General features: G+C 40.1%; 1 protein-coding gene across 1 annotated transcript in view; it reads left to right on the top strand.

Annotated features, from left to right (window-relative positions):
- Nucleotides 1-21,405, top strand: part of SNRK (SNF related kinase) — a 91,406-nt gene extending 70,001 nt beyond the window's left edge. The window contains exons 3-6 of the mRNA XM_019508809.1: nucleotides 6,206-6,347; nucleotides 9,876-10,088; nucleotides 12,170-12,304; nucleotides 17,755-21,405. Of these exons, the coding sequence (XP_019364354.1) occupies nucleotides 6,206-6,347; nucleotides 9,876-10,088; nucleotides 12,170-12,304; nucleotides 17,755-18,970 (1,706 nt within the window). The 3' untranslated portion in view covers nucleotides 18,971-21,405. The remainder of the gene's footprint in view (nucleotides 1-6,205; nucleotides 6,348-9,875; nucleotides 10,089-12,169; nucleotides 12,305-17,754) is intronic.
- The last annotated feature ends 3,609 nt before the right edge of the window (nucleotides 21,406-25,014 follow it).

Here is a 25,014-nt window from a genome sequence, read left to right as displayed (position 1 = left end):
AAAGAATCTTTTGCTATTTATCATCTTTTACAAGGTCTAACTCAGCTTGGATTTGATATGTCTCACTTAAAGCCTGTACTCTCTCACCGTCAAGATAAATCATTCTTGAAGATCTTTCTGTTGATGCTTTATTTTCTCTCAAAAGGCCCTGCTGTGTCAATCTTTTGAGTTCCTAGTACCGTTGAAGGAAAGGACTGTGTTGCACCTTGCAGTGGGCTACTGTCTGCTCAGTATTTGTCTTTTCAGCATGTAATTTCTGTTTCATCACTGTTTCTAGTTACCTGCAAACTCTGTAAGTCCCACTGAAGCTAAATTGTATTCCAGCTTAGACTCATGCCTGAATCATTTTGCTAGTAGCTGTAGTATGAGATATGAAGAGCAAAGAGGCTGAAGTGTTCCGTCTCTTCAACCACAGAAATAGGTTCTGTTTTAAAAAATGTCTGTTTTTACCCACAGTGATTTCCTGGCTGCTCTAGTACATGGTGTTACAAAAACCAGGCTAGCAAAGTAGTTTTTGAGGAGATTCTAGTAGTGGCATAGATTATTTCATAATACATCACAGTTAATAATGTTCACAATACTTTAAATTCTGAACGTTGATAGCACAGAATCACTGTAGCTGCAGTGTTTCAGAGAAGGTAAAAATATCTAGACAATATAAAAAATTCAAGCAAAAAGCCTTCCAGTACCTTTTTTGATCTTTGTTGAACTTGTTGTGTTGTGCATATGTATAAGTGATGGGCTCTTTAGTTAGTAACAATACAGAAGTATGTAGTGCTATAAATTTATGCTTGTAGGTCAGTGCTTCATTGAAGTCATACCGTGATCAAGAGTTTGTCTTGGTTTTTCATGTGATGGTATTAAAAACCCCTTTAAATTTTTTATCAGTTAAAGGCCATGTACATGAAGTGCAATATCTAGTTGTTGATGGGGGGGAAAAAAAGATTAAATTCTTAGACAGTGGCTACCTTTTACATAGATAAATGGCCTTTATTTGGAAAGCGTATGAAATATTAGGTCAATGTCTAATAATACAGAGCATTGCTGGGAGTGAAAAGACTATTTTCTTTAGGACAAGAATTGTAGGCCCTTCAGTTTTCCCTCAGTGCAATGGTGTCAAATACCTGGCCTGCAGAAGCAGGTCATCCAGCCCACAGGGCTTCTTGGGATCCAGAAGATCCACTGCTGGATACAACCCACAGGGTTGAAAATTTGATGTTGGGGCAAACAATGGCAGCATTAACCTCTGCAGTTGGCTGCTGGGTCAGCATGTCCAGCACCTAGAGTAGTGAAATTCTGGATTGAGATCTCTATGGAGAAAGCAGTTGTGCAGCCACGTTAACTTGCTAGGTGCTGGGCACACTGACGCAGTGGCTCTAATAGCCATAAGGGCAGCTGCTCATCCAACTGCTGAATTTTCAGGTTGAATTCTCTACCAGGGATGCGGTTCTGTCATTGTGAGCTGTGGCAGCATTAACCCTCACGGCTGCTAGAGCCACTGTGTTGGTGGCGCCAGGGGGTTACTACTGCTGCTTGCTTGCTGTTGAGGTGCCTTTTCTGACCCATAAAAGCTCTGCATTCTGGATCCATACCATAGGGTCAAATGAGTTTGACACCCCTGCCTTAGCATAACTAAAACATTTCAAGATCTGGTATAAATTCCTACGTGTAATAAATGTTACCGAACTCTATTTATTTACATTGTTAAATCATACCTGCTCTGATATGTGTCCTTGGTTCCAGAGCATTTTTGTGTTAAGCTGGATTTCTTTGATCTTTTGTCTCCTCAAAAGAAACGTCCTTTATATGTAGATTTTGTAACCAGTCAGTAGATAGTGCTGCACCTAGGGCACAAAAATATCCAGCACACATACTGGCTGGGAAGTGACCCTCTCAGCAGCACGGAAGTGGAAAGGGATCTCGGAGTCGTAGTGAACTCCAAGATGAACATGAGTCGGCAGTGTGACAAAATCATCAGCAAAGCTAACCGCACTTTATCATGCATCAGCAGATGCATGACAGAGATCGAAGGAGGTGATACTTCCCCTCTATATGGCATTGGTCAGACTACAGTTGGAGTACTGCATCCAGTTTTGGGCGCCGTACTTCAAGAAGGATGTTGATAGACATGAGAGGGTCCAGAAGAGAGCCACTCGTATGGTTAGGGGCTTACAGGACAAGCCCTATGACTTCTTCAGCCTCCGCAAGAGATGGGTGAATGGTAATTTTGTGGCCAGCTACAAATTCACTAGGGGGACGCAGCACGGGATCAGAGATGCTCTGTTCACCCGGGCGCCTCTTGGGGTAACAAGGAACAATGGTCACAAACTGACAGAGCAGATTTAGGCTAGATATTAGGAACAACTTCTTCACGATAAGGGTGGCCAAAATTTGGACTGGGCTTCCAAGGGAGGTGGTGCTCTCCCCTACCTTGGGGGTCTTTAAGAGAAGGCTGGATAGGCATCTGGCTGGGGTCATGTGACCCCAGCATTCTTTCCTGCCATGGCAGGGGGTCAGACTAGATGACCTGTTGAGGTCCCTTCCAACCCTACTAACTATGAAACTATGATATTACCTTATTATTACAAACAGAATAGTAACACTTGTTTGTCCTGTCATGAATACAATGTGGAATCTTTGAATTAAAATGTTTGCAACTTAAAGCAGCCACAACTTTTTACTGTGTGAAAAAAGGTGCCGTGTTTGTTTCTTTCTAAAAATGCTAGTTGGGATACCAGAATGCATAAATATTGCAGATAATGTACTAAACCAGGATGTTTATGTAAAGTTGGCTAATTAAAGAAAAGTTTGTCATGTGTTCACTGAAGTTGCATCCAAATAATGGGACTTTTCTAATGAAGCAGGTTAAGTGAACATAGTCTGTTCATATATGGAAATGTTACAGTGTTTTGCTTTGGAAACAACAGTATGCATGCTAATACTTTCAAACTGTTTTGGAACTTTGTGGTGAGAGAAAACCACTTGTTTAGGTTGAGATGGAAAGCTTTCCTAGAAATTTTCTTTCCATCTTGTAGAACTCTTTAGTGAAGCTGCTATCAGATTTTTTTTCTTCCAAAATACTCAGCATCCTGGCACTAATCCAGCAAAATATTGAAGCACATACTTAAGTTTAAGGGTGTGAGTAGCTCCATTGAATTCATATGCTTTCATGAGTTGGGGCTTGAGTGCTCAATACCTACAGGATTGACCCTCTGCCTGAGCAGTAGCAGAAATCAAAAGATTCCTTGGGTTTATAGCATGCATTTATCATAAATTAGAAAAGTAAAGAAAATTAGGCTAAACTGCGCTGATTTATTTTTTAGCTGAGCTGTAGAAAGAATAGTTTGTAAGTAGCAAAATGGGTTATTTGTTTTAGAAATAGATAAATGTGTATGGTTTACATAATTAGAGAGAACTATAATTGTTCCCTAGCTTCAAGTAGATATAAAGTACTGAGCAAGTAATAGCAAATGGAACACAGGGGGAAGTTTTAGGTTGATGGCAGGGGTCAGCAGTGTTTTTGGCAGGAGTGCCAAAAACACCCCAATCTCCACCCATGCCTTGGCTTGGCATGCCAGAGGCAGGGGAGCTGTGAGGGGCCTGATCCTCATTACTGGCAGTGGCTGCACACATGCTCCTGGGCACATGGCAGGGGAGGGGCCAGGATTGCGCTGCCCCAGCCACCTCCTCACCATGCGCTGCACTGCACATGTACCTGCTGATGCTGAGGCTATGGAGCCTGGCACAACTTTTTGCAGCCTGTCCACTGCCTGCTGCAGCTGCCCAGAGCTTGGATCAGCTGTGGCAGGCAGCAAGGAGGCTGCAAACAGCTGCACCAGGCTCCACAGCCCTGGTATTGACTCCATGGTTGCAGCTTCATGCATGCCTCTGGGCACACAGCTGGGATGGGGTTTGGGGCAGCACAACTCTGGTCCCTCCCCTGTCGTCCATCCCAGGGTGCACATGCAACTGCTGCCACTACAAAGCCAGGTCAGGGAACCCAGTGTAGCAGTTTGCTGCCTCCCACAGCCAGCTGGGGCTCTGGGCAGCTGCAGCAGGCAGGTTGTAAACAGCTGCACTGGACTCAGGGTTGCACTGCACTTGGGTCCCTTCGTGGCCATGTGCCAGAGCTGGGTGCACAGCCACAGAGCTGGTGCCAGGGCTGTGGAGTGCAGTGCAGCTGTTTGTAGCCTCCCAGCTGCAGTTGGCCCGCGTTCCGGGCAGCTGCTGCCTCCTGGGCTGCTTGCAGCCTCCCAGCTGCTTGCTGCTAACAGCTTGGGCTCTGTGGCTGGTGGCAGCTGCCTAGAACCCAGCCTGGCTGTGGCGTCCTGAGGAAAATGGCCTTGTGCGCCATACTGTGGCACACATGCCAGGGGTTGCCGATCCCTGGTTTATAGCATTGTTGTCACTCTTGTATGCATAATTTGTTGCCATCCATTCTCTATGTTATCTGTAACAATTCATTTCTCTTTGCTGAATATAAATAAACACAGGAAAATTTAGTCATGCTTCATTTTGTGCTTCAGCTTTTTAAAAATCTTGTCAATATAGATTGTTTACTACAATAAATAAATGCATTGTGTATTGTCATGATTTAATTACAAGCTTTTGTTGTCAACTTATCTAGAAACAGCAACTAATTTTTAAAATTTCATTTTTCTACCAGTGATAATTGAGTGGAATCCATTAGAAATCGATACATATTAACTGTGTTAAATGTTTGATTTGTTTCTAAATAATTTAGAAAATTTTACATTTTATTTAATATGGTTATCCTTAATTTGCTTACCAATTATAAGTGGTGAATTGCATTAATATATAATAACGTTAAGTAAAATAAAATCCAGTTCTCCATCTTCCTCATATTTCTAAAAATTCAAATTGTTACAGTACCTTGTACAGAAACATTTAAATATTGATAATGTCCCATTCTAATCCTCTGGAAAGTACAGAGACAGTATATATAATACTAGCGGAAGGATCCATTCTTTGCCTGGGTTGTTATTTTTGTAATTGCAGTTTTTGTTTCTTTTCCAAGAACTTAGTACAACATATTAAGGTAAAAAAATATAGTTTATTTTTAAAGAACATAGTACAGCATATTAAATATTTAGTGTGGAGCAACACTTCAAATGAATGATCTTTATTTAGAACTTCTTTATAAACCATCTTCATGGTGTTTCCTATTGGCACCAGTATAGACAACCCTCTTCGCATACCACCTCTGGAAGAGGCCACATATAACTGTCTGCGTGAAAAGCGTTGTTCCCTTAAATAGTCACTGTAAGCCCCAAAAAGGGTCAAGTGAAAAATATCCCGCCTTTAATTTTCTTTGGGTAGTATTCAGAAATTGTGGAAGGTTTAGAGTAGATAGGACCATCCATTCTCAAGTTTATAAGTGAACAGACAGATAGACACTTCATTATTATGAAATGACAGTTGAACTGAATTCACTGCATCCAAAATGGAGTGGTACCAGTTTGTGATCTGACAAGTGGAGTAATCCCAGTCACTGGAAGCTCCAACAAAGGTCAAGTGAAAAATAACCTGCCTAGAATTTTCATCGGGTGTTGTTCAGTAATTTTGGAAGGTCTAGAGTAGATGGGACCAGCCATTCTCGACTTAGAAATGAACATACATATGGACATACAGGCAGGCAGGCAGACAGACATACACTTCACTTTATGCATATAGATGTGTGTCCAGTGTTAGTCTAATGAACTTTTGAACAGACCGGACATTCTTTTTAGATAAGCATTTGCTTCCAAATAACTTCTTTCTTAGCACAACTAAATCTTGAAACTTTCTGATACTTGCATTGTAATCAAGAGTAGGGTAACATTTTAACAATGTAACAATTAACTTTCTTTGAAAATTAATATTAAAGGTAGTAAGACCTGAAAGTCAGAATGACTGCCTATTTATGATTGTTATGCATCCCAATATTTTTTTGTGTGTAGCTTTAAGTTGCTGCTCTTGGATCTTCTATCCAAAACCATAAACCTTTCAATAAAAGATGCATGGTCCATTTGTATTATATTACAAAGGAATTATATATCCTTCTGATAATGCCTAGAAAGATTGTGTCATTGTAACCTTGATTAAAATTATTAGAATCTTTGATAGAAAAAAAATCACTTTTTAATTTGGCAGTAATTTTCTCTGCTCTTGAAAATAAATTGAAAATATATTTTACTATTTACAGATGTATGGAGCCTGGGGGTCATCCTTTTCATGTTGGTATGTGGACAGCCACCATTCCAAGAAGCAAATGACAGTGAAACTCTGACTATGATAATGGACTGCAAATACACAGTGCCATCACATGTGTCCAAAGAATGTAAAGAGTAAGTAAAGTTTTAAGTAACTTGGTGGAGTGTTGATAGGCATGTTGGATGTTACTAACAAACTTGGCTGTTTTAGGTGGACTGACCTTTTATTTTTATCACTGATTTGTCAGAGCTCCCAAAACTGAAATTCCATACCGTTTTATTGATGGACAAACATGCTTTGAGTCATAAGATATAATACGTTGACCTTCTCTAATTTTTTTTCTCACCATCTGTTAAGTGCACAGTTATTACTAGGGACCTACCTAAATTGCAGTGGAAGTGTGCTATGCAGTGGCTCATTTAGTCTTGCTTTTTTCACTTCTCTCCCTCCCTCCCCCACCACCACTGATCGGTGGAAGGGCCCTTGTGGTCTCACCTCTTGCTGCTGATTGGCAGGACGGCAAAAACTGTGGTTTTAAATGTGCTTCAGTTTTTGCCTCCTGGCTGATCAGCAATGGGGCCACTGGGGCCCCTCAGCCAATCAACGGTGGGAGGTACCTAGTTATTCCCATTTCTTTATTCTCTTTGCATCTTTCACCTTTTGTAATCAAAGTTCATTGTATTTATTCCTTTTTAAATGTTTTGAGCCTTAGACCTCCCATGTATTGGTTTATATGCCATTTTTGTTTTGCTTTATTAGGGAAAAGTGTATATATTTTAAAGGTACGTGTATTTTATATGTCACTCTATAAAAGGTCTGAGACACTGCTAAACAACTTCAAGTGGTGGCCTGAGTAGTCTGAAAATACTCATAAGAAGAATGATTGGTGGGGAGGGTGGGAACACGACACCAGAATTGTTCTAAGTCAGGGCTCTATTACTTGCAAGCAGCTGGGGGATGCATGTCTTGCGGGCCACACCATTGAGCAGCTACGGGCACCCAGGGGCACACACCACATGCCACCCCCTGCTGCACTATGTGCCCTAGTGCCCCCCTGCCTTGCACTGTCTGCCTGGGCTCCCCACCTCACCTTAAGCTCCCTGGCTTCCCTGCTACATTGCACCTCTCAGGCATCATCCTGAGCCCCATCACTATGGGCTGCGCCACACTGTCCCACCCTACCCCCTGGGCAAAGGGAGAGGTAACCCAGAGAACCCAGCGCTTCCATAGCCAAAGCAATGAGAGAAGCAGAAGTCAAGTGGGAGCCCCTGGTCTAACTGGTTGTTCAAGAATGTTGCCTCTAGTTGTCACGCTCAGGAATACTGTATCAGACTTTTCCTTATTTTCTACTCAAGTTGCAGCCGGAAATCAACATATTAGGTCTTCAGGACAATTTCTCTATGCAAATACCATATGCCACCAGGGAATTATGATTCATATTGAGAGGCCTGTTCTGGGATGTTCACTGATGCCCTTTAGTGATTTTGATGTGTTCCTATACTTCCCATATGTTGGAGATTGATGCAAGACACTTTCAGCTCTAGTATGATTAATACAATCCCTATTACATTAGAGTCCCTCTCAGTTGGAACCTTTCACTAAGCATAACTGAAGTCCTGATTAGTGATAGATTATCTCTTTGTGACATTGCCTTGAATATCCTTGAGCCTAGAAGACGTTAAGGTTCCATTTGTGTTAAACACTAGAATTCAAAGCAGAACCTGAGCTTTTCAGTTGTCCAAGGGAATGCTTTCCATCTTACAGCCATAGTTTTTAACAGCCACACCTATACTCACATATGACCTGTGTAGTCGATCGAAATTTCTTGTGCTGCTATTGGTGTTATCCCTGAGCCGTAGCTATTTTTGTGTTGCAGTAATCAGTATTTAGGATTATGAGTGATACAGGAAAGCTATTCTTGCGAGACATTTCTGTGCTATTAACAATTACTAATCTAAGGTGAGTTTTAAAAAAGAGAAAGAAGATGCAAATATCCAAAATGAGGCTACCTATATGCATAGTGTATGTAATGCTCAGTGTCTTCAAGTCTCTTCCCCAATAAAAAAATGGGCAGTCCTCTTTACATTTAGTCTTCATTTCCCATTTAGAATTGAAACCTGCTTATATAGAACTTAGTATTTCCTAATATTTGAACAGAGGCTGGTAATCTTGCCATATCACATCTCATCTTTTGGAGATGGGGGTGAGGGTTGGAATGATGAGGTCACCTACCAGATCTGGCAAGTGTGATTAGCAATTACATTTTTAGTCAATACATTCATTGGGAACATGGGAGGAAATGCTGCTGAACATCCTCAGTGCCAGAGAGGTGGGTGGAGTCCTAGGGATCTCTTCTGGGTTTTTGATTGTTTGTTTGTTTTTAACCTTAGTACTGATGATAGGCTCTGCATACTTGCATTCTTTAATAGAAGATACAGTGAAGATTTGGGAGCTAACGTGGGGTAGAACATCTTTTGGAGAAAAGGGAAGAGACCTTATTAGCAAGGTGGCGGAGAACAGTCTGATCCTTTGCTTTCATAGATCTCATGCAGTTATGCTTTTGGGGTGGGGGGCCTTGAAAATTAAAAAGGAAAGATGTAGGATGGTTATTCAGTATATAATTCTCCTTTTAATGAGATCTGCAGTTTTTAGGAGTAATCGGTGCAGGCAGTAGGGGCACCCCTCTTGTTCATATCTCTAACCATATCTCAGTTCTCATAGTAAAAGAAAAATTAACCTGAGGTACATACTGGCTTATATGCAGTTGTGCTACCCCGCAAGCTGGTACAAAATAAAACCATGCCTTAGAATTGCATTATTTCCTTACATTTTACACTGCAGGATAGCATGTAAGGTTTGAGCAATAACTTCAGCATTGAACAGCCATCTCCATATCCTGGCACTGTGCAGAGCAGCTAATAAGGGTGAATACTGTAATTTGCCAGGGCATATACTGAAATTCCACATGATGGGCAAGTGGAGAGGTGCTAGTTAGCTAATATTCTTTCTCTGTACCTTCTATAGCAGTTTGTGAGCTTTAATTACATTTCTCCCCGCCAGAAGCTGGAGACATAACATTGACTTAACATGAAACCAACAGAGAAACTTGTCATTGGAGGATCCTAAACAATTTTTTTCTTCACAGAGGGGGCTAGCTCTCTGTCCTCTCTTATTGGCACTGAAGAAACCTAGTATCTGGTACCTACCTTAAAATAAAGCAGTCTTGCTTTCTTCGCAATTCCATATTCTTGTTGAAAATAGCAAATGTATTAATAATATTAAATAACATTTAACATATTAGTAGCATCTACCAGCTAAGCAGCTTGGGACCGTACCATGAATATTGCTTTACATCCTATAGAAAACGAAAGGCAGAAGTTAAGAGCCCAAGTAAATGAAAGGGAAACTGTAGAGATTGCTGGTTGCAGTTTTGAAGCCAGTTTATTCATTTTAGTTTGGCATTGTTATTCAAAATACCTTTTGACTGTAGTTTCAGTGTCCAGTTATGTCACAGTCGCATTATTCTTACTGGAAGGAGTCTAAAGGGGCTGCTGTGAACTGAGAGTAACAGAGGGACAGCAGTGCCTTCCTAGTGCTGCTGTGATGGCTACTTTCCACACATGGTAGCACATTACATTTATAGATTTATTTTCTGTTTGCAGTCTAATTACACGGATGTTGCAGAGAGACCCAAAGCGAAGGGCATCTTTGGAAGAGATTGAAAATCATGCATGGCTCCAAGGAGTTGATCCATCACCTGCAACAAAATACAATATCCCTCTTGTTTCATATAAAAACTTATCTGAGGAAGAACACAACAGTATAATACAACGCATGGTCCTTGGTGATATAGCAGATCGAGATACAATAGTAGAGTAAGTTATTGGTTGATAAATTTAACATTATGATTTCGTTTGCAAATGCAGCCATAGCAATTGTCTGTCCAATACCAGAGACAAAACAGGGACCACTGATCCTGTGAGAGAGTTTAGTTATATCGTGTCTTGAAAAGGCATTGACTAAATCTGATAGATTAAATTTAAGTATGGTACTTTGCTGAAAAATAATGCTATAAAGATTAGCATTGTGGGATTCTGTTTTTAAAGTCCCCCTACTTACACTTCAAATCCATTCAGTTTACAGGTAAAAAGTTTTAAGTCTTGGGCTTAAGGGTGACTTATTTTAATAGAACAAGGCAAGTGTAGTCACAGCTTTTACATTATAGATTTATTACAAAAAATCAACCTCTGTATCGTGTTTGATCACTTTTTGAAAGATTTGTGATTTCTATGACCTGTTTCAGATGTCAGATCCCCAGTTTCATTTATGCTATGCCTGCATGGCTTCTGCTGGTTGGGGGACCGGGAAGGGTTTTTTTTCTTTTTTTGTTTTATGAGTTCTACTAATTTTGGGGAGTTACTTGGGAAGTAGGGAGGCGACTTGCTTTCTTTTGAAGAATTGGCCACAGTAGGGCTGGAGGTCTTGATTAGGATATGATGGTGCTCCTTTCAGTTCTTGGAGAACTCATAGTTTCTTAGTTAGGTCCTACTGTTCCAGTAACGGTCATCAACTGAAAACCAAATCTGAGATCAGGAAGCAGTTTTTCTCCAGGGTTAGATGGCAAAGTGTGTGTGGGGGGGGTAGGGGGTAGAGGTTGCCCCTCTTCTGTAGAATGGGGCCTGGGCCCTCATCTAAGGATCCTTCTTCTCTGCTATTGTAGTGGCAGGGCATTGGCAGGGCTTGTACTGCTTTTACTTGAGGCCTGTGGTATATTGTAGGGTGTCCCTACAACTTGCAATTGTGTGTGAGGGTTTAAAATAATGATTTTGCGATTTGGGGGAATCTTCAGGTAAATGGTTACCAGTGAACACAAGGGGACTGGATTTGATTGCCCCAGAGGCACCTTCCTGTCACCTTAAGATGTTTTCATTCAGAGCACTTATTTTGGGATAGCAAATACAGCTTTTTTCCAAGTAATTTTTGCAAACGCTTGTTATACAGTATCATTAAAACTATGTGCACAGGCAGACCAAGTTTCTTTGGGTAGATGTGATATCTTTCATCCTTGTAGTCTCAGAACAGCAGAGACTCCCTATGCCTGAAGAAGGGTTATTGTGCCTGAAAGCTTGCTAGGAACTTTTTTCCAACTACTCAGTTGGTCTAATAAAAGATATCACATCTAACCAAAGAACCTTGCCTGCCTGTGTCCTTAGACCAACACAGCTACAACCAAAAACCCATTAACTATATTGTCATCTGAGTCCTGTAATTTAAAATAGTCTTGATTTTTGTTATAACAAATAGAACTTGCCACTGAATCATGCTGCTGGGAAGCTGGTTGCTTTTTTGCAGTGTAATTCTGTAAACGGGTTTATTCTGTATATTTAAAATTTTATTTCCAAAATCTAAATGAGTCGAGAATTTTCTAGCTTTCAGAAAAAACAAATTTTAGAATTCAGACACTTGAAACATCCTGTATCTAAAACTGTTTTAAAGTATGCAGTGGTTTAAGATGATTTAGCAGCCTTACAGGCTTATTTTACTGTAAACTTAGTATGCTTTTAACACTGAGAAAAAGTGAAATTTTCTGCCAACTTCAAAATTTAAATGTGCTGCTTTGCCTGAGTATTTATTTGTTGGTGGGAGAGGCCATTATTGGATCATAAACTCTGCTTCAGTTAATGTTATTGCTTAAATATGTGCGATGAAGGAACAATTATTTAGCTTTTGGATGCTTTCCTAAAAGTATCCTAATGTATCTATTGAACTTGCCATATTTGTTTGTCCCTCTTCTAATAGGCCAAAAATCTTTTGTCAGGATGTCAAAGGTACAACATTCTATTTCTGGGCCTTTTACTTGCTGTGCAAAATGTAGTCACTTGTGTCAGCTAAATGTTCAGTTTTAACAAATCATCGATGCGTGATGTGTTCCATTTCTGGTGTTTCTTCCTTTTAGGGCATTGGAAACTAACAAATACAATCACATCACTGCAACTTACTTTTTACTAGCTGAAAGGATTCTGAGAGAAAAACAGGAAAAAGAAATTCAAACCAGGTCTGCAAGCCCTAGCAACATCAAAGCTCAGTTCAGGTAAGAATTAAAACAGTGGGTAATTTAGCAAATTTTTAATCAAAATGTTTGGAAAGATGCTCTTTTATTAAGATGCTGCTAGTTAAACAGCACAATGCTCATTCATTGCAAGTTCTAAGGGTCTGGAGAAATGTAGCACAACCTATAAAGGCCATCTTAGAAGTTAGTTAAAAATCATTTGCCAAAAAAGTTTTCTCAGAATTTTCCAGGAGTGAGCTATTGATAATTTGAAGGCTGTATTTACAATAATTTTTGTGTGTACCACGGGAGGTGTCACATTCAATGAGTTTAAGTCCTTCATGATGAATTCACGTCTGTGACATTTTTGATAGAGAAATGATTCTATGTTCTTCTCTTAGTGCTCTTTACACTTCATGAATTTCCCCTTTAAAAACTATCCTTATGGTGTAATCCCCTAAGTGCACAGCTGGGCATTTGTCACCTAGAATGAGCTGAACATTGATTTTTCTTATCAGGATTCAGGGTCAGCCCTGCCTTGCTGGCATGATCCTAAAGTTTTTGAGCATCCTGAAATTTAAGGTAGCTCAAACATCTCAAGATCAGGCCTTTATAAAGGACACAGTTTTTACAAGGGGTACAGGAGGTGGTGTTAATAGGTGAGATATGCTTCATAGCTACAGTTTTTAGTAATAAAACCAGATAGCAGTAAGCAGTTCACAGCTTGGGTCTTTATATTATCCAAATCAAAATTTAATAAATAGCCATCAGCAAAGCCTACTGAAATCTGTGGGAATGCCACCTTATGTGGTAAAGATGACAAGAATTCTGTTGGTGCTGTTTGTCGTGAGGTTAGTATTGATTAAAGTTTACTCAGTCTGCCATTTGCTGCAGACATGCAAGGAATTTGAGAGGATTTTATTGGAAACATCCTAACTCTGTAGTTTTTGAACTATTTAAAGATTTCAGGAGCAGATCAGCCTCTCCCTGGGGGTTCTGGAGAAGGACTGGTTTTGATTAAAGGTTTGTTTTTTTCAAAGGACACACAGGGCTCATCTGCGTTGCTCTCATGCTGAGCCTGGGGAACCCCTGTGCTGTATGGGCTGAATCAGCGTGGCTGCTTGAGAGTAGTGCTGAGCACACACCCAGAGACACTCTCAGGTTTGCTCTCACTCTCAGGTGTGTTTACTGGCACATAGGGCCACTGTAAGGCAGCTACACTGTTTTTCTTCCCAGGGATTTTGTACAGAATGTGAGTGAGGGTGGGCCATACTTCTGGGCTAGGCAGAGAGGCAGTGTAGACATGCCCTGAAGGTCTGTCTTTATAGTGCATGGCAGTGCTATATGGAGATCCAGTTAAAGAACTCATGCAGTGTAAGTGGTATAGCAGTTTGGGGGCAGTGCAGCATTGTGACTAATGTTCCCTGCTTCTTTATGCTTTAGAGTTTAGACATACGCTAAAATTCTTTAACTTTGCTTGTTGTCAAATGCTTGAGTGAGCTTTAAGCAGTGACCAGCAGTTGTTAGTTTTTCTGAGCTGGGAAACCTAAAGTTGGGAAAAAAGTCTTTCAGTTGTTGCTCTGCCTTAAATATCATTTTAGGAATTCTTGTGGAGGCCTTGCTAAGACATTTTCCATTAATAGTTGCGTTTCTGAAATCTCTTTGATCCTCTCCCTCCCTTAGCGTACCATTCAGAATGGTGGTAGTTATCTCCCCTCTGACGAATGAGAATCGGGTGCTCCTGCTGATTCCTTGAGAACTATTGCCTACTCGCACTATTCATCTCTGGGTTTTAGCAGAGGAAGGTGAAAATACTCCTGAGAAGTTCCATGCTTTTCTGTACAAAGATGAAATTGCATAATTTCTTACCTGCAACAAGGGTTTCCTTATGAAGGTTTCCTTTTTGTCACCCTTATGGTTAACACAGACATTCATTAGAAAGGATGATGTGGGCTATAATGCCCTGCTTCTGTATTTCCATGCATTATCCAAACCAACTGGTGCGATTGAAAGCAAATAGTCTGAGACTCAGCTCAGACTAAGAATGTTGTAAAACAGCATGCATTTAGAGGATCAGGCCCCATGACTGGAGGAATATGCCTCCTGCTTATGGTAGGGCTGTATTAGTAGAGCTGCTTTTTGGATGGCAGTATGTCACAGTTTTTCATTTATACCTTCCTAAAATTTTTGCAATTTTGGATTTGACAAAAGGTCTGACACCTTTGTCGTCACAGAGTTCTGTGTTTCTTCCAAAGACCATTTGAAAACTTAAATTATAGGAGCATAGGAAAGTAGGGCTTGAAGAGACCTCACAAGGTCATCCAGTTCAGCCCCTTGCTCAACAAGATCATCTGAGACTAAACCATTCCAGGCAAGTGTCTGTCTAACTTGCTTTTGATTTCACAACAGTGTATTTAGCAGTTGTTTACTTAATGGACTTTTCTCCAGGAAAGTTGCTTTGTTGCATGGTTACATGGTACTAGCTACAGGTTTGTTTTAATCTATATGGTTTCCATCTTTCTGCTGGAGAAATCACTTCTCTCATTGTAGTACTGTGGTTTTCACACTGGGATTTCTGAAGCAGAGTACCAAAATTTGTCTAGGAGGAAACCTTATCAATTAGACAAATGAAGTGCAATGACTAGAAACCGAACCTGTCATAGTAATAGTCCTTATAGCCCTGACTTTGCAGTTATGGAACTGAGCTCCATTGTTTGTCCATATCACTTTTCTCACTGCAGTATAACTGGTAGAGTCTGCTTAACAGACATCAAGAATTGGAATAATAATGGTATTGTGTATCAAGGTAGAGATGCATTGGTAGAGCTGCTTGGAGTGGTTGCTTGGTGCTGTCCTGCTAATAATATTTTGCTCCCTATGATAAGTAGATGTCCATAAATTTATAAATTCCCTTCAGAGTTCCAAGTTGTTTTCACAAAGTTTTACTTGTGTTGATATTGTCTGCAATCCAAATGAATTACCTAAACTAAATTTGTAGGGAAGACGGCAAATATGTCATTGCTTTTGTTTAAGAACTAATTTTAACTGCAAAATTGGTCTACTCTCACTTGTCTCACTGAACATCTGTGCAGTCTGGGGGGATAGTTCTGTTTTTCCCCACAGTGAGCATGTTTGGGAGATACCACTTTTTCTGCTTGATGCTATCTTTTTTTGCTTGCATCAAGGAAGAGCCAAGTCGATAAACCAAGGCTGTGCATCTTATGGGCCACATGAAGCCCATACGGAGTTCATTTGCGGCCCCCAGGCTCCTGCCTGGCTCCTATTTCCCCATGGCTCCAGCTGCAGCACAGCTGAGGCTTCTGGGTTCTCCTTCCTTCCTCCAGCTGCCACTTCCTGTCTCTGCCCCAGGAGATGGGGCAGCGTGGCATGCTGCATGGGGAGCTGAGGACAAATCATGGAGTGGGGGGGATCACCCATGCAGTGTAGCGGTGGTGGTGAGGGTGCCCCATGTGGTGGTGGGAAGAGTGGGCGCCTGTATGGTGGAGGTGGGGACGGGAAGCAGTTGTGCAGTGCATAGTTCAGTGACCCATGCTTTCCATGGTGTGGCCCTTGAGGGCTGAGAAGTTGGACAGCTCTACAATAAACCATTTGAGCCCTGGTTAAGGGGAAGCTGAGTTTAAGAAGTCTAGTGGGGTATTGGAGTCTCCCTCCCTCCTCCTCTTACATCCCAGCAGAGCCTATTTTGAGCCCCCCTTCTCCCACCAAGGGGAACTGAGTTGAGAAAGTACAATATATTGTATTTTGAATGTGTGCATAACTGTGAACAGGATCTTGGGCTGGAGAATGAAGAGTACCCTGCCATTCTATTCTATTCAAATCTGTGCCAAAAAGCCAGGCGTATTTCCCCAAGCACTACTATGGCATTATCCCACTGTCTGCCTGGAGGTATCCCATACAGTACTGTCTGGGCACAAATGGAAAGGTTCTGCACTGAGGGTTGTGTTTTTCCTGCCATGACCGTTACTTTTTCATACACCAAATGAGAATGTGGTTATGAGATAAAATAGCTGTCGTTGGTAAAGCCAGTAACAGTTGAAAGATGGTATCTTTTAATATTTGAGTACCTAGAGCATTTTTTTGGCTTAGTTGCTTAAGTCTGGTGGTTGCTTCGTAGACTAAAACCATCATCACTCTTAAGCAAGTCTGTTAGATGTAAATGTTTGGTTAAATTTTCTTGAGGCCTTTTTAAAAAATACAAATGATTGAGATGTGAGATGGTGGCAGTTTCATTCTTCTATTTGTAGCACAACAGTTCAGTTTTTGAGCATTCGAAAAAATGTACAGTATATTTTTAGGATTTAAACTAAAACGTCAGTTACTGAAAGTTATTTGCTTAATTATAGAATTGCTAGATGCTCAAGATAAAACAGCACTAGCTAGTTGTAAGACTGAGTTAGTCTCAAGCATCACCTCTTTCATAACCACTTTACTTTGAAGATCATGCTTAATACAACTGTATGTTAGAAATTTCCGTTATAGATAAAATAGCTTTCAGTATTGTGATTTTAAACACTTTGATGCCTGGATATTGCCCTTTAATAGTGAAATGTTGAGAAAAGATATTGGTTCAGTGATAACACATCACCTGTGGTATACAGTTGAAATTGTCAGATGAAAATAGCTGAATCATCTGGATTCATGTACATTTTAATTAAACAGAGATTGTGTTAAAGAAAACTTAGATTAGCTGTTCATAGGAGATGTTATGAAAATGTCCCAATTCTTTTTTTTACTTAAGACTGTAAAACTAACACTGTGACTTGAAAATACAAAACCATTGAATTGATGGCTTTTATATTAAAAATTGAAAACTGGGAAGAAGAATAAAGGCTTCATACTGTCTGCAATACCACTGTCCTTTGATTTTGGACGGGTCATGGAACAAGGCCTTTTTGTCCTGCCCCTGTTCTTCTAGACCTCCTGCAAACATCTGATTTTAAAAAAAAAAAAGCACTTCGAGTCATATAAGACTATTCATTTTTTTCTGAGAGCAGCATTGGAATTTGTGATCTAAGTTGGCAGCAACCAACATGACTTGTATATTACTCTTTTTTTCATTTTCCTTAAGTTGTTTCTCTAAATTACTGTTTACAAAATGTACTGGCTTGTGAAGTGGCATAATTACTGTGGCCTTTCTGATGTCTTCCTGTAAAGATTTTATAGTGTATTCTTAAGTTATCACCAAAATCTAATTTGCCAAAAGCTATAGGGCAGGCTGGCATCTTGGAGGCCAACTGGTTCAGAGGGACGCGAGTTCTTGCAGGCAACAGTGTACTTCATCAGTAGATCAGATGTACTCGGGAAGTAGGTTCTTGCATATGAAAGCTCATGCCCTCCTGAACCAGGTAGTCTCTAAAGCTTCACCCTGCCCTACCTTTTGCCTAACTTCAGACTAACACGGCTAACTCCCTGTATGAAATCTAATTTGTCTCTCTCTCTCTCCCCTTCATCTTTTACAATTTCTTACCAAGGCAATCATGGCCCACAAAAATCGATGTACCCCAGGACCTGGAAGATGATCTTACAGCTTCTCCTCTCTCCCATGCAACTGCTCAGTCTCCAGCTCGCAGTGCTGAAAACGTTCTTAACGGTCACAGAAGCAAGGCACTTGGTGATTCAGCAAAGAAAGAGGACATCCCTGAATTAGCCGGACCAGCACTTTCAGTGGTTCCTTCAGTGAGCTTGAAACCTGCTGCAAGTGGCCGGAAGTGCTTGTTTAGAGTAGAAGAGGATGAAGAGGAAGATGAAGAAGATAAGAAACCCATTTCTCTTTCAACTCAAGTTGTTCTGCGCCGCAAGCCTTCAGTTACAAATCGTCTCACTTCCAGGAAGAGTGCACCAGTCCTCAACCAGATCTTTGAGGAGGGGGAATCAGATGATGAATTTGACATGGATGAGAACTTGCCCCCAAAGCTTAGCAGGTTAAAAATGAATATTGCTTCACCTAGTACAGTGCATAAACGCTACCACAGAAGGAAAAGTCAGGGTCGGGGATCTAGTTGCAGTAGCTCAGAAACCAGTGATGATGACTCAGAAAGTAGGCGACGGCTAGATAAAGATAGCGGGTTTACTTACTCCTGGCATAGACGGGATAGCAGTGAAGGGCCACCTGGCAGCCAAGGAGATGGTGGTGGACAGAGCAAACCAAGCAATGGAAACGGAGGGGTAGACAAAGCAAGTCCTAGCGATAACAACAAAGGTGGGGGAAGTCCCTCAAGTAGCTCCAGTGGTAGCACCAATAACACTTCAGGTTCTACCCGTAGGTGTGCTGGATCTGGAAACTCAATGCAGTTGTCTACTAGGAGTGCAGGGGAACTGGTTGAAAGCCTAAAATTGATGAGCCTTTGCTTAGGTTCACAGATTCACGGCAGTGCTAAATACATTATTGATCCTCAAAACAATCTGGCATTTTCCAGTGTAAAAGTGCAGGAGAAATCAACGTGGAAAATGTGCATCAGTTCCACTGGGAGTGCAAATCAGGCTACAGCATTGGGCAGCATAAAATTCTTCTCTGACCAGATGTCAGACACAGAAAATGAATTGGAACGGATAAAGAACAGGAACTTGAAAAATAACGTGTTACAACTACCTCTCTGTGAAAAGACAATATCTGTGAATATTCAGCGGAACCCCAAGGAGGGACTGCTGTGTACCTCCGGTCAAACAAGTTGTTGTCATGTCATTTGACGGTGGCCTGACTTAATAGCTCAATCTACTTGACATCACCATTCTTCCTGTTCAGAGCTGTGAACACCTTATTTCACTGAACCCTTTTTGTTGTCTTAATATTTTAAAGTGGGCTTTGAGCAGTTATTTATTACATTTTAATTTTGTGTTTGCTTGATAGTAAGACAATGCATGGTCTTTGTGCATGCTGCTAGCCAATACATTTTTCTTTCCCAACAGAATAGAATATTTTATTGTGTAATTTTTACACTTTTATTTTACTATGGAAGATCTGGATTAAATTAAAATGTATATCTAGATCCTAATGTAAATGGAGCACTTAGAAGTTCATGTTCTGCACTTAGACTAGAGAGAGAGAGAGCGAGCGAGCGAGAGCTTTTGTTTGCTTGTGAAATGTTAATTCTTGTTCTGACCTTCTGTGATATCTAAAATATGTGATATGTGGCATACTTCTATGTGTCTGAAACAGAACCAAAGCAATAACATTTTGATGCTGAAAACTCTTCAGGGAGCTTTCAGATGTTCCAAGGCTTGTACAAAGCAAAGATGCACTGAAAATTAGTGATCTTAAACTATGATTTTAAACCCACACCTATTTGTCTTAAGCGATAATATGGATAAAGTTGTGGCTCAAAATCGAAATGAAAAAAAATCCTGTTTTGCTATACATAAGATTTTTTTTTTTTTTTAAAAAGCAACTAGATTTGTAAGGCAGCTTTTCCCATAGAAATATGTTAATATTACAAGCAGACAATCTTTTTTACTAGAAACAAAGGTAAAGTATAACGTCTACATCTGAGTTTTTGCATTCTAACTAAAATGAAAAACTTCGTATAAATTACTTCCATTATTAGTGTAACATGCCAATTGTTGGCATTTCTTAAGTCTGACCCTTATATGCATCAAAATGAAATAAGGGATGGAAAAATCCTTGGATAGTTGGATGCAAATTTAAATCAATTCCTATAATCATCTAATCTCCCTAATTTTTCTCATTATTAGCTTTTTTTTTTTTTTTTGTCAGGACTTAAAATATTGTTACCACGCAGCTGGTAATTGTTAATTTCTTTGAACATCAAGTCCAAAATTAAAGTATGGCATATATGAAAATATGCTTAATGGTAATTAGCATTTCTGTTTGTTTCTCCATTGTCACGGAACTAATGGCAAATTCATGCTTTAGTATATTTCTGTACGGAAGGATACTTTTGACCAGATTAACTTTTGTGGAATTTTATTATCTAGAATAAAATATATTGCAGATTCCTAATGTTGGGAAGGACATGAATGTTTTATTTTTTCATGCTGTGCACTGGATCTTCAAAGCAATGCTAGTAAGAATTGGTGGTATTATGTAGCAGCACCCTAGCCAGAAACTGAATGTCTGAGAGGAGTTTACACTGTTTAGCATCTTGTAACATTTGCAGAATGGTCAAATATGATGCATTTCATGTATACCATAGAGAGAGTAGAGCACCAAAGAACTGCGTTACATTTGGTCACAATTTCTGTAGTTCACAACAGCTCTTTGAATTATTTTGCTGATAGGTGAAATTGCACCAGATAGTCTTACTGACTAGTCTAGTTGGGGATTTTTTCATTCTGCTTCCTAAACAAAGCAAATGATAAAAATCTTTTACACTTCTAACTTTTAAGATACAGTTGCCATTCAGTCAGCGTGGTATTTATAAAATGAAAGCTACAAGAATAGATGTGTGGGTGAAGCCATAGAACATATTTGCTTGAAATTTTTGAGCAGGGATCTTATAAAGGGCCAGAAATAAGATGTGTGGTTCACAGAGAGTGAGCGTAACATCTATAGTAAAGTAGGATAAAAGTATATAAAGGGCATTGGCAATAAACTATTTGTTGCAGCTTTTTTCCAAGTATTGTAAATACTCTTTCCTGATATTATGTACAGCCTTGGAATGGCACCTTTTAACTAACCCCAGGTGTATTTTGTTTCCAATGTTTTTATATACAAATGTATATATGGTGCTCACTTTAGAACAGCAGTGTTGAACATTTATGCTGCATAGCTGTATTATAGCCTTATTAGTTGTGTATGGTTGGTTGAACCTCTGGGTGTACAAATGTTAGTTTGAGTGTTGTCCTTTATCCATTTGTTCATAGGTGAATGATTGTGCATGTGGTGTATGTTGTATTACGTTGTCATGTAAAAGGAAGGGCGAGAATAACCACTACATTAAGATAATATTGGACCAAACTATTTAGAGCAAGTAAACAGTTTCTTGTACCCCTTAACGTGTCTTTAAAAGTTGCATCTAGTTACAGTAGAGTATAAATTAAATATTGTGGAAAAAACAATTAGTCTTGTATTTTTCTGTATGTGTGTATATATAATAATGTACCTCTAGCAACTTTATCTGTATTTAAGATGTGACAATCTTGACACAGAGTTTTAAGAGTAGCAGCAGTAAAATTAAGCAGAATTAATGAAAGGAACAGAATTAAAAGAATTTCTCACCAAGAAAGCATCTGTGTGTGTGTGTGTGTGTGTGTGTGTGTGTGTGTGTGTGTGTGTGTGTGTGTGTGTGTGTGTGTGTGTGTGTGTGTGTGTGTGTGTGTGTGTGTGTGTGTGTGTGTGTGTGTGTTAAGAGGGTACAGGAATATCAGCTGATCCTGTTGGTTGCTTTCAGCATTGTTTGGCTTTCTTCATTGTATAAACATTCATGATGTGTGACAGAAATGGAAAATCGAGTTAATAAAAGTGACATCTTGACTGACGTATAAGCAATGATTTCCCTGTCAACTTTATGCCATTTACTAATTGCAAAATTCATTTGATATTGTGGGGGCAAAATAAAATCTTCTTCTGCTCTTATACCAGTACCCAAAGATTAACACATACTCTAACATGAAGCAGCATCTTTTGGTTGAAACGGTTAGTACCTGAAACTGATGTTTCCATATTGTGAATGTTTCCTTGGAGTGTACGCTTCAGACTGCACAGTGTAGTCCAGGATGTAAAAGCTAGCTACTTATAACTCCCTCAGGTTAAGCACCAGCTTACAAACATGGCTCAAACTAATTCAACTTTGTGTTCAACTGGACTCGGACAGTCCAGTTTAAAATCACATCTTTAGGTAAATTGGCGCAAGTATTTAAACACAAACAGTTTGGTTGTATATAGTGTCCAACTGAAAAGTAACTGAGCTGTGCCCCAAACTCAAGTGCTAAGATAATCACCTGCATGTTGAGGAGACTAGCTGGTCCTAGAGATTTAATCTAGAACAAAGTATAAAAGCATTGAACAGAGAGCCTGAATGGAATATATTTCAACCCTTGGGATCATGTACCACAATTGATGCATGTTGTCATCATTTGTCAACTCCATTAGTTAGTCATTTTAACCTTAAAGTAGAAATCAGGCAATTTCAAATGTAGATTTGTGATCCTTGAGTGATACCAAGATGCATACTGCAACTCTTCACACCAAGTTGCACCAAGGAGTAATTTAGCACTCAGTGGGCGCATCTACGTGAGATGCTAAAAGCACAGTGGACTAATTCTACTGCGCATTATGATGTCATGGCGAAAGCCATGCTACTGTACACTAGAATTAGTCTACTGCACATTAGCATCACATAAAAGATGTGTGCCAGCGCTACTGCACAGTAGCACTGATTACAGTGCATTTAGTACCAGTTACTACAAGTACTACACTTAATGCGCATTAATGTACATTCAGACATGCCCATGGGTGCATCTACACATGCAACAAATGCACAGAACTCTGGAGCTGTTTGATCTGGAGTACACTGTTCCTGGGCGCAGTATTTACTTGTGCTCCCAGAACAGCAGCAATTTGGTGGGGGAGGGATAGGCCCCTAGGGGGCTGGGCTGACCAGATGCAATTTACATCTATGGTCAGTGTCCATACATGTTTCTGCACAGTAATTTACTTTTCCATACTATAGTACTGTCCCTGATAGTATCTTATGGCAGAATTAATTTACTATGCCCTAATACTGGCACACATGTAGACCTTGATGCTTTACTGCGGAGCTAATTAGTCTATTCTGCAGTAAAGCGCATGTGTAGATGCACCCATTAATGGTTCTCTGTGGCACAGAATGAACTTGCCCTTCATCCATTTTAACAAACTGTTCATGCTATTTCAGGTAGGAGGGGGAAATATAGGTTCTTTAAAGGAGAGTTTTCCATTTTTTTTTTTTTTTTTTACAATAGCCATGAGCATGAATTGGCTGTCCCTTAAGTGCCTCAGTTTGCTTCCACAACTGAATAAAACCAGTAAATAGAAGAAAACTTTACCATTTGGCTACACTTCTTTGTCCCTTCTTTCTTAATTCCTTTACAGTACTCCCTCCTCACCTGTTATTTTCATGCAGTTCACTGATGCTCCAGTCACAGATTAGGCATTTCGTTCTCCAACTTGGGTATTAATATGTTGACTTACCAGCTCAACTCTACTTGGTCAGCAAGTTCCATACAAAAAACTTCCTCAAACCTTCTATAACATTAGGTAAGGGTGACTGACAGGAAAAATAAAAATAACAGGTGGAAAACAGAAAGGTGCAGAGGTAGAAAGACTTTTTTTTCCACCAGGGGATGAACAGATGATGCGTTTGAGACACAGATAAAATCCCAGAGCTCCAGCTAGCTCCTACACTAGCAAGAGGCGAGGAAGGACAGCAAGAGTTCTGTGATAAAAAAAGGGAGACACTTACAGTTCAACTACAGAACTTAGCAGTTTATAGGGGTAAACTAAGTTCTTTACTACAGAACCTCTTTCCTACAATGTATTGCACTGAGTAATGTATTGTGCTGAAAGCAGCTTTGATGCCTAGCTGGGGGACCTTCTGCAGTACTCCAACACATCTCATAATAATGGAAGATAGGTCATTGGTTCTAAATCTTTGCCAGGCATTTCCCTCACTCAAGTCCACCCTACCATTTAGGTAGACTGCAATGCCCCTGCTCAAGGTTACGGACTCTCATGTTGAGAACTCATGAGCTTCATCTCCACTTACAGATCTGGAAAGTAAAGTTAGAAGTGCTGAGATTTGCCCAAGAGCAGGGATTGACATTAATTTACATTAAGCCTACTAGTCTACAAAATGTTTAAACTCCTGCGCTACATCTTTCTCAGCTGAACTATGAAAAGCCAGAGGATGTTAAGGGCTAGAAGGACAAGTGAGTAATGGTCATTGGCTTAAAATTCTTCTGTGGCTACTTACCATGTATATTTTTTCTATGCTTTCTGTCCATGCTCAGAGCTTCCTTCCCCCTTGTGTTTCTAGAAGATGGGCCCTTGTGGCTAGTTTCAGCAGCTCATTACGACACCTGCTGCAGCATTTTGCTGCAGCATCCTGCAGTCAACCCAACTCATTCATCAAGTTTCAGTGGCCTCTCCCACTCCCTACGTAGCTTTTAATAATGCAAACCTAGTGGAAGCAAGTTTGTGTCTGTGTGGGCATATGGAAGATGGGAAAGAAGCCCATTTCAGGTCAACAGAATAAATTAACACTCTTGAAACATTGGGTTTCTTGTGAAGAAATTTTTGTACCATGGATTTTGGATCATAACACTAACTTTGGAGCTGTAGTAATTTTGCAAGGCACTCAGTACCTCACAGCCTCTTCCCTCTTTCTCCAATACCAGGAGATCTGGTTCAGTTCTCTTACAAACATGAGCTCTGGAATATTGATTATTGATAGTATTTATCATTGGTCTTTCCCCTGCTACGTAAGATATAATCTTTATTTTGTATTTAAACAACTGTAAGATGGCTTTGCCAGGGTCTGGGCACCTTTGTCATCAATTAAAGTACAATCCTTGGATTCTAAAACCCAATACAAATCTACAACAAGTCTCTCTAAAAAATCATGAGCTCACAAGGACACATTTGAAAATGCCGCATTCCCAAAAAAGATCCACCGTTTAGGATCTTCAGCTGTCCTCAAATGTCAATTCTTAAAATCTGCCCTTGGACAGGTCCAAAACTTCAGCAACTTCAGGCTACTTCAGGCTCAAATGGGGAATGATTCTGAAGTTGAGGG

This window comes from Gavialis gangeticus, unplaced genomic scaffold (assembly GCF_001723915.1).
Source record: "Gavialis gangeticus isolate Ggan-Ray unplaced genomic scaffold, GavGan_comp1, whole genome shotgun sequence".
Lineage (NCBI taxonomy): Eukaryota > Metazoa > Chordata > Crocodylia > Gavialidae > Gavialis > Gavialis gangeticus.
Note: the sequence above shows the minus strand (reverse complement) of the source record. Positions and strands in the feature narration are given on the sequence as shown.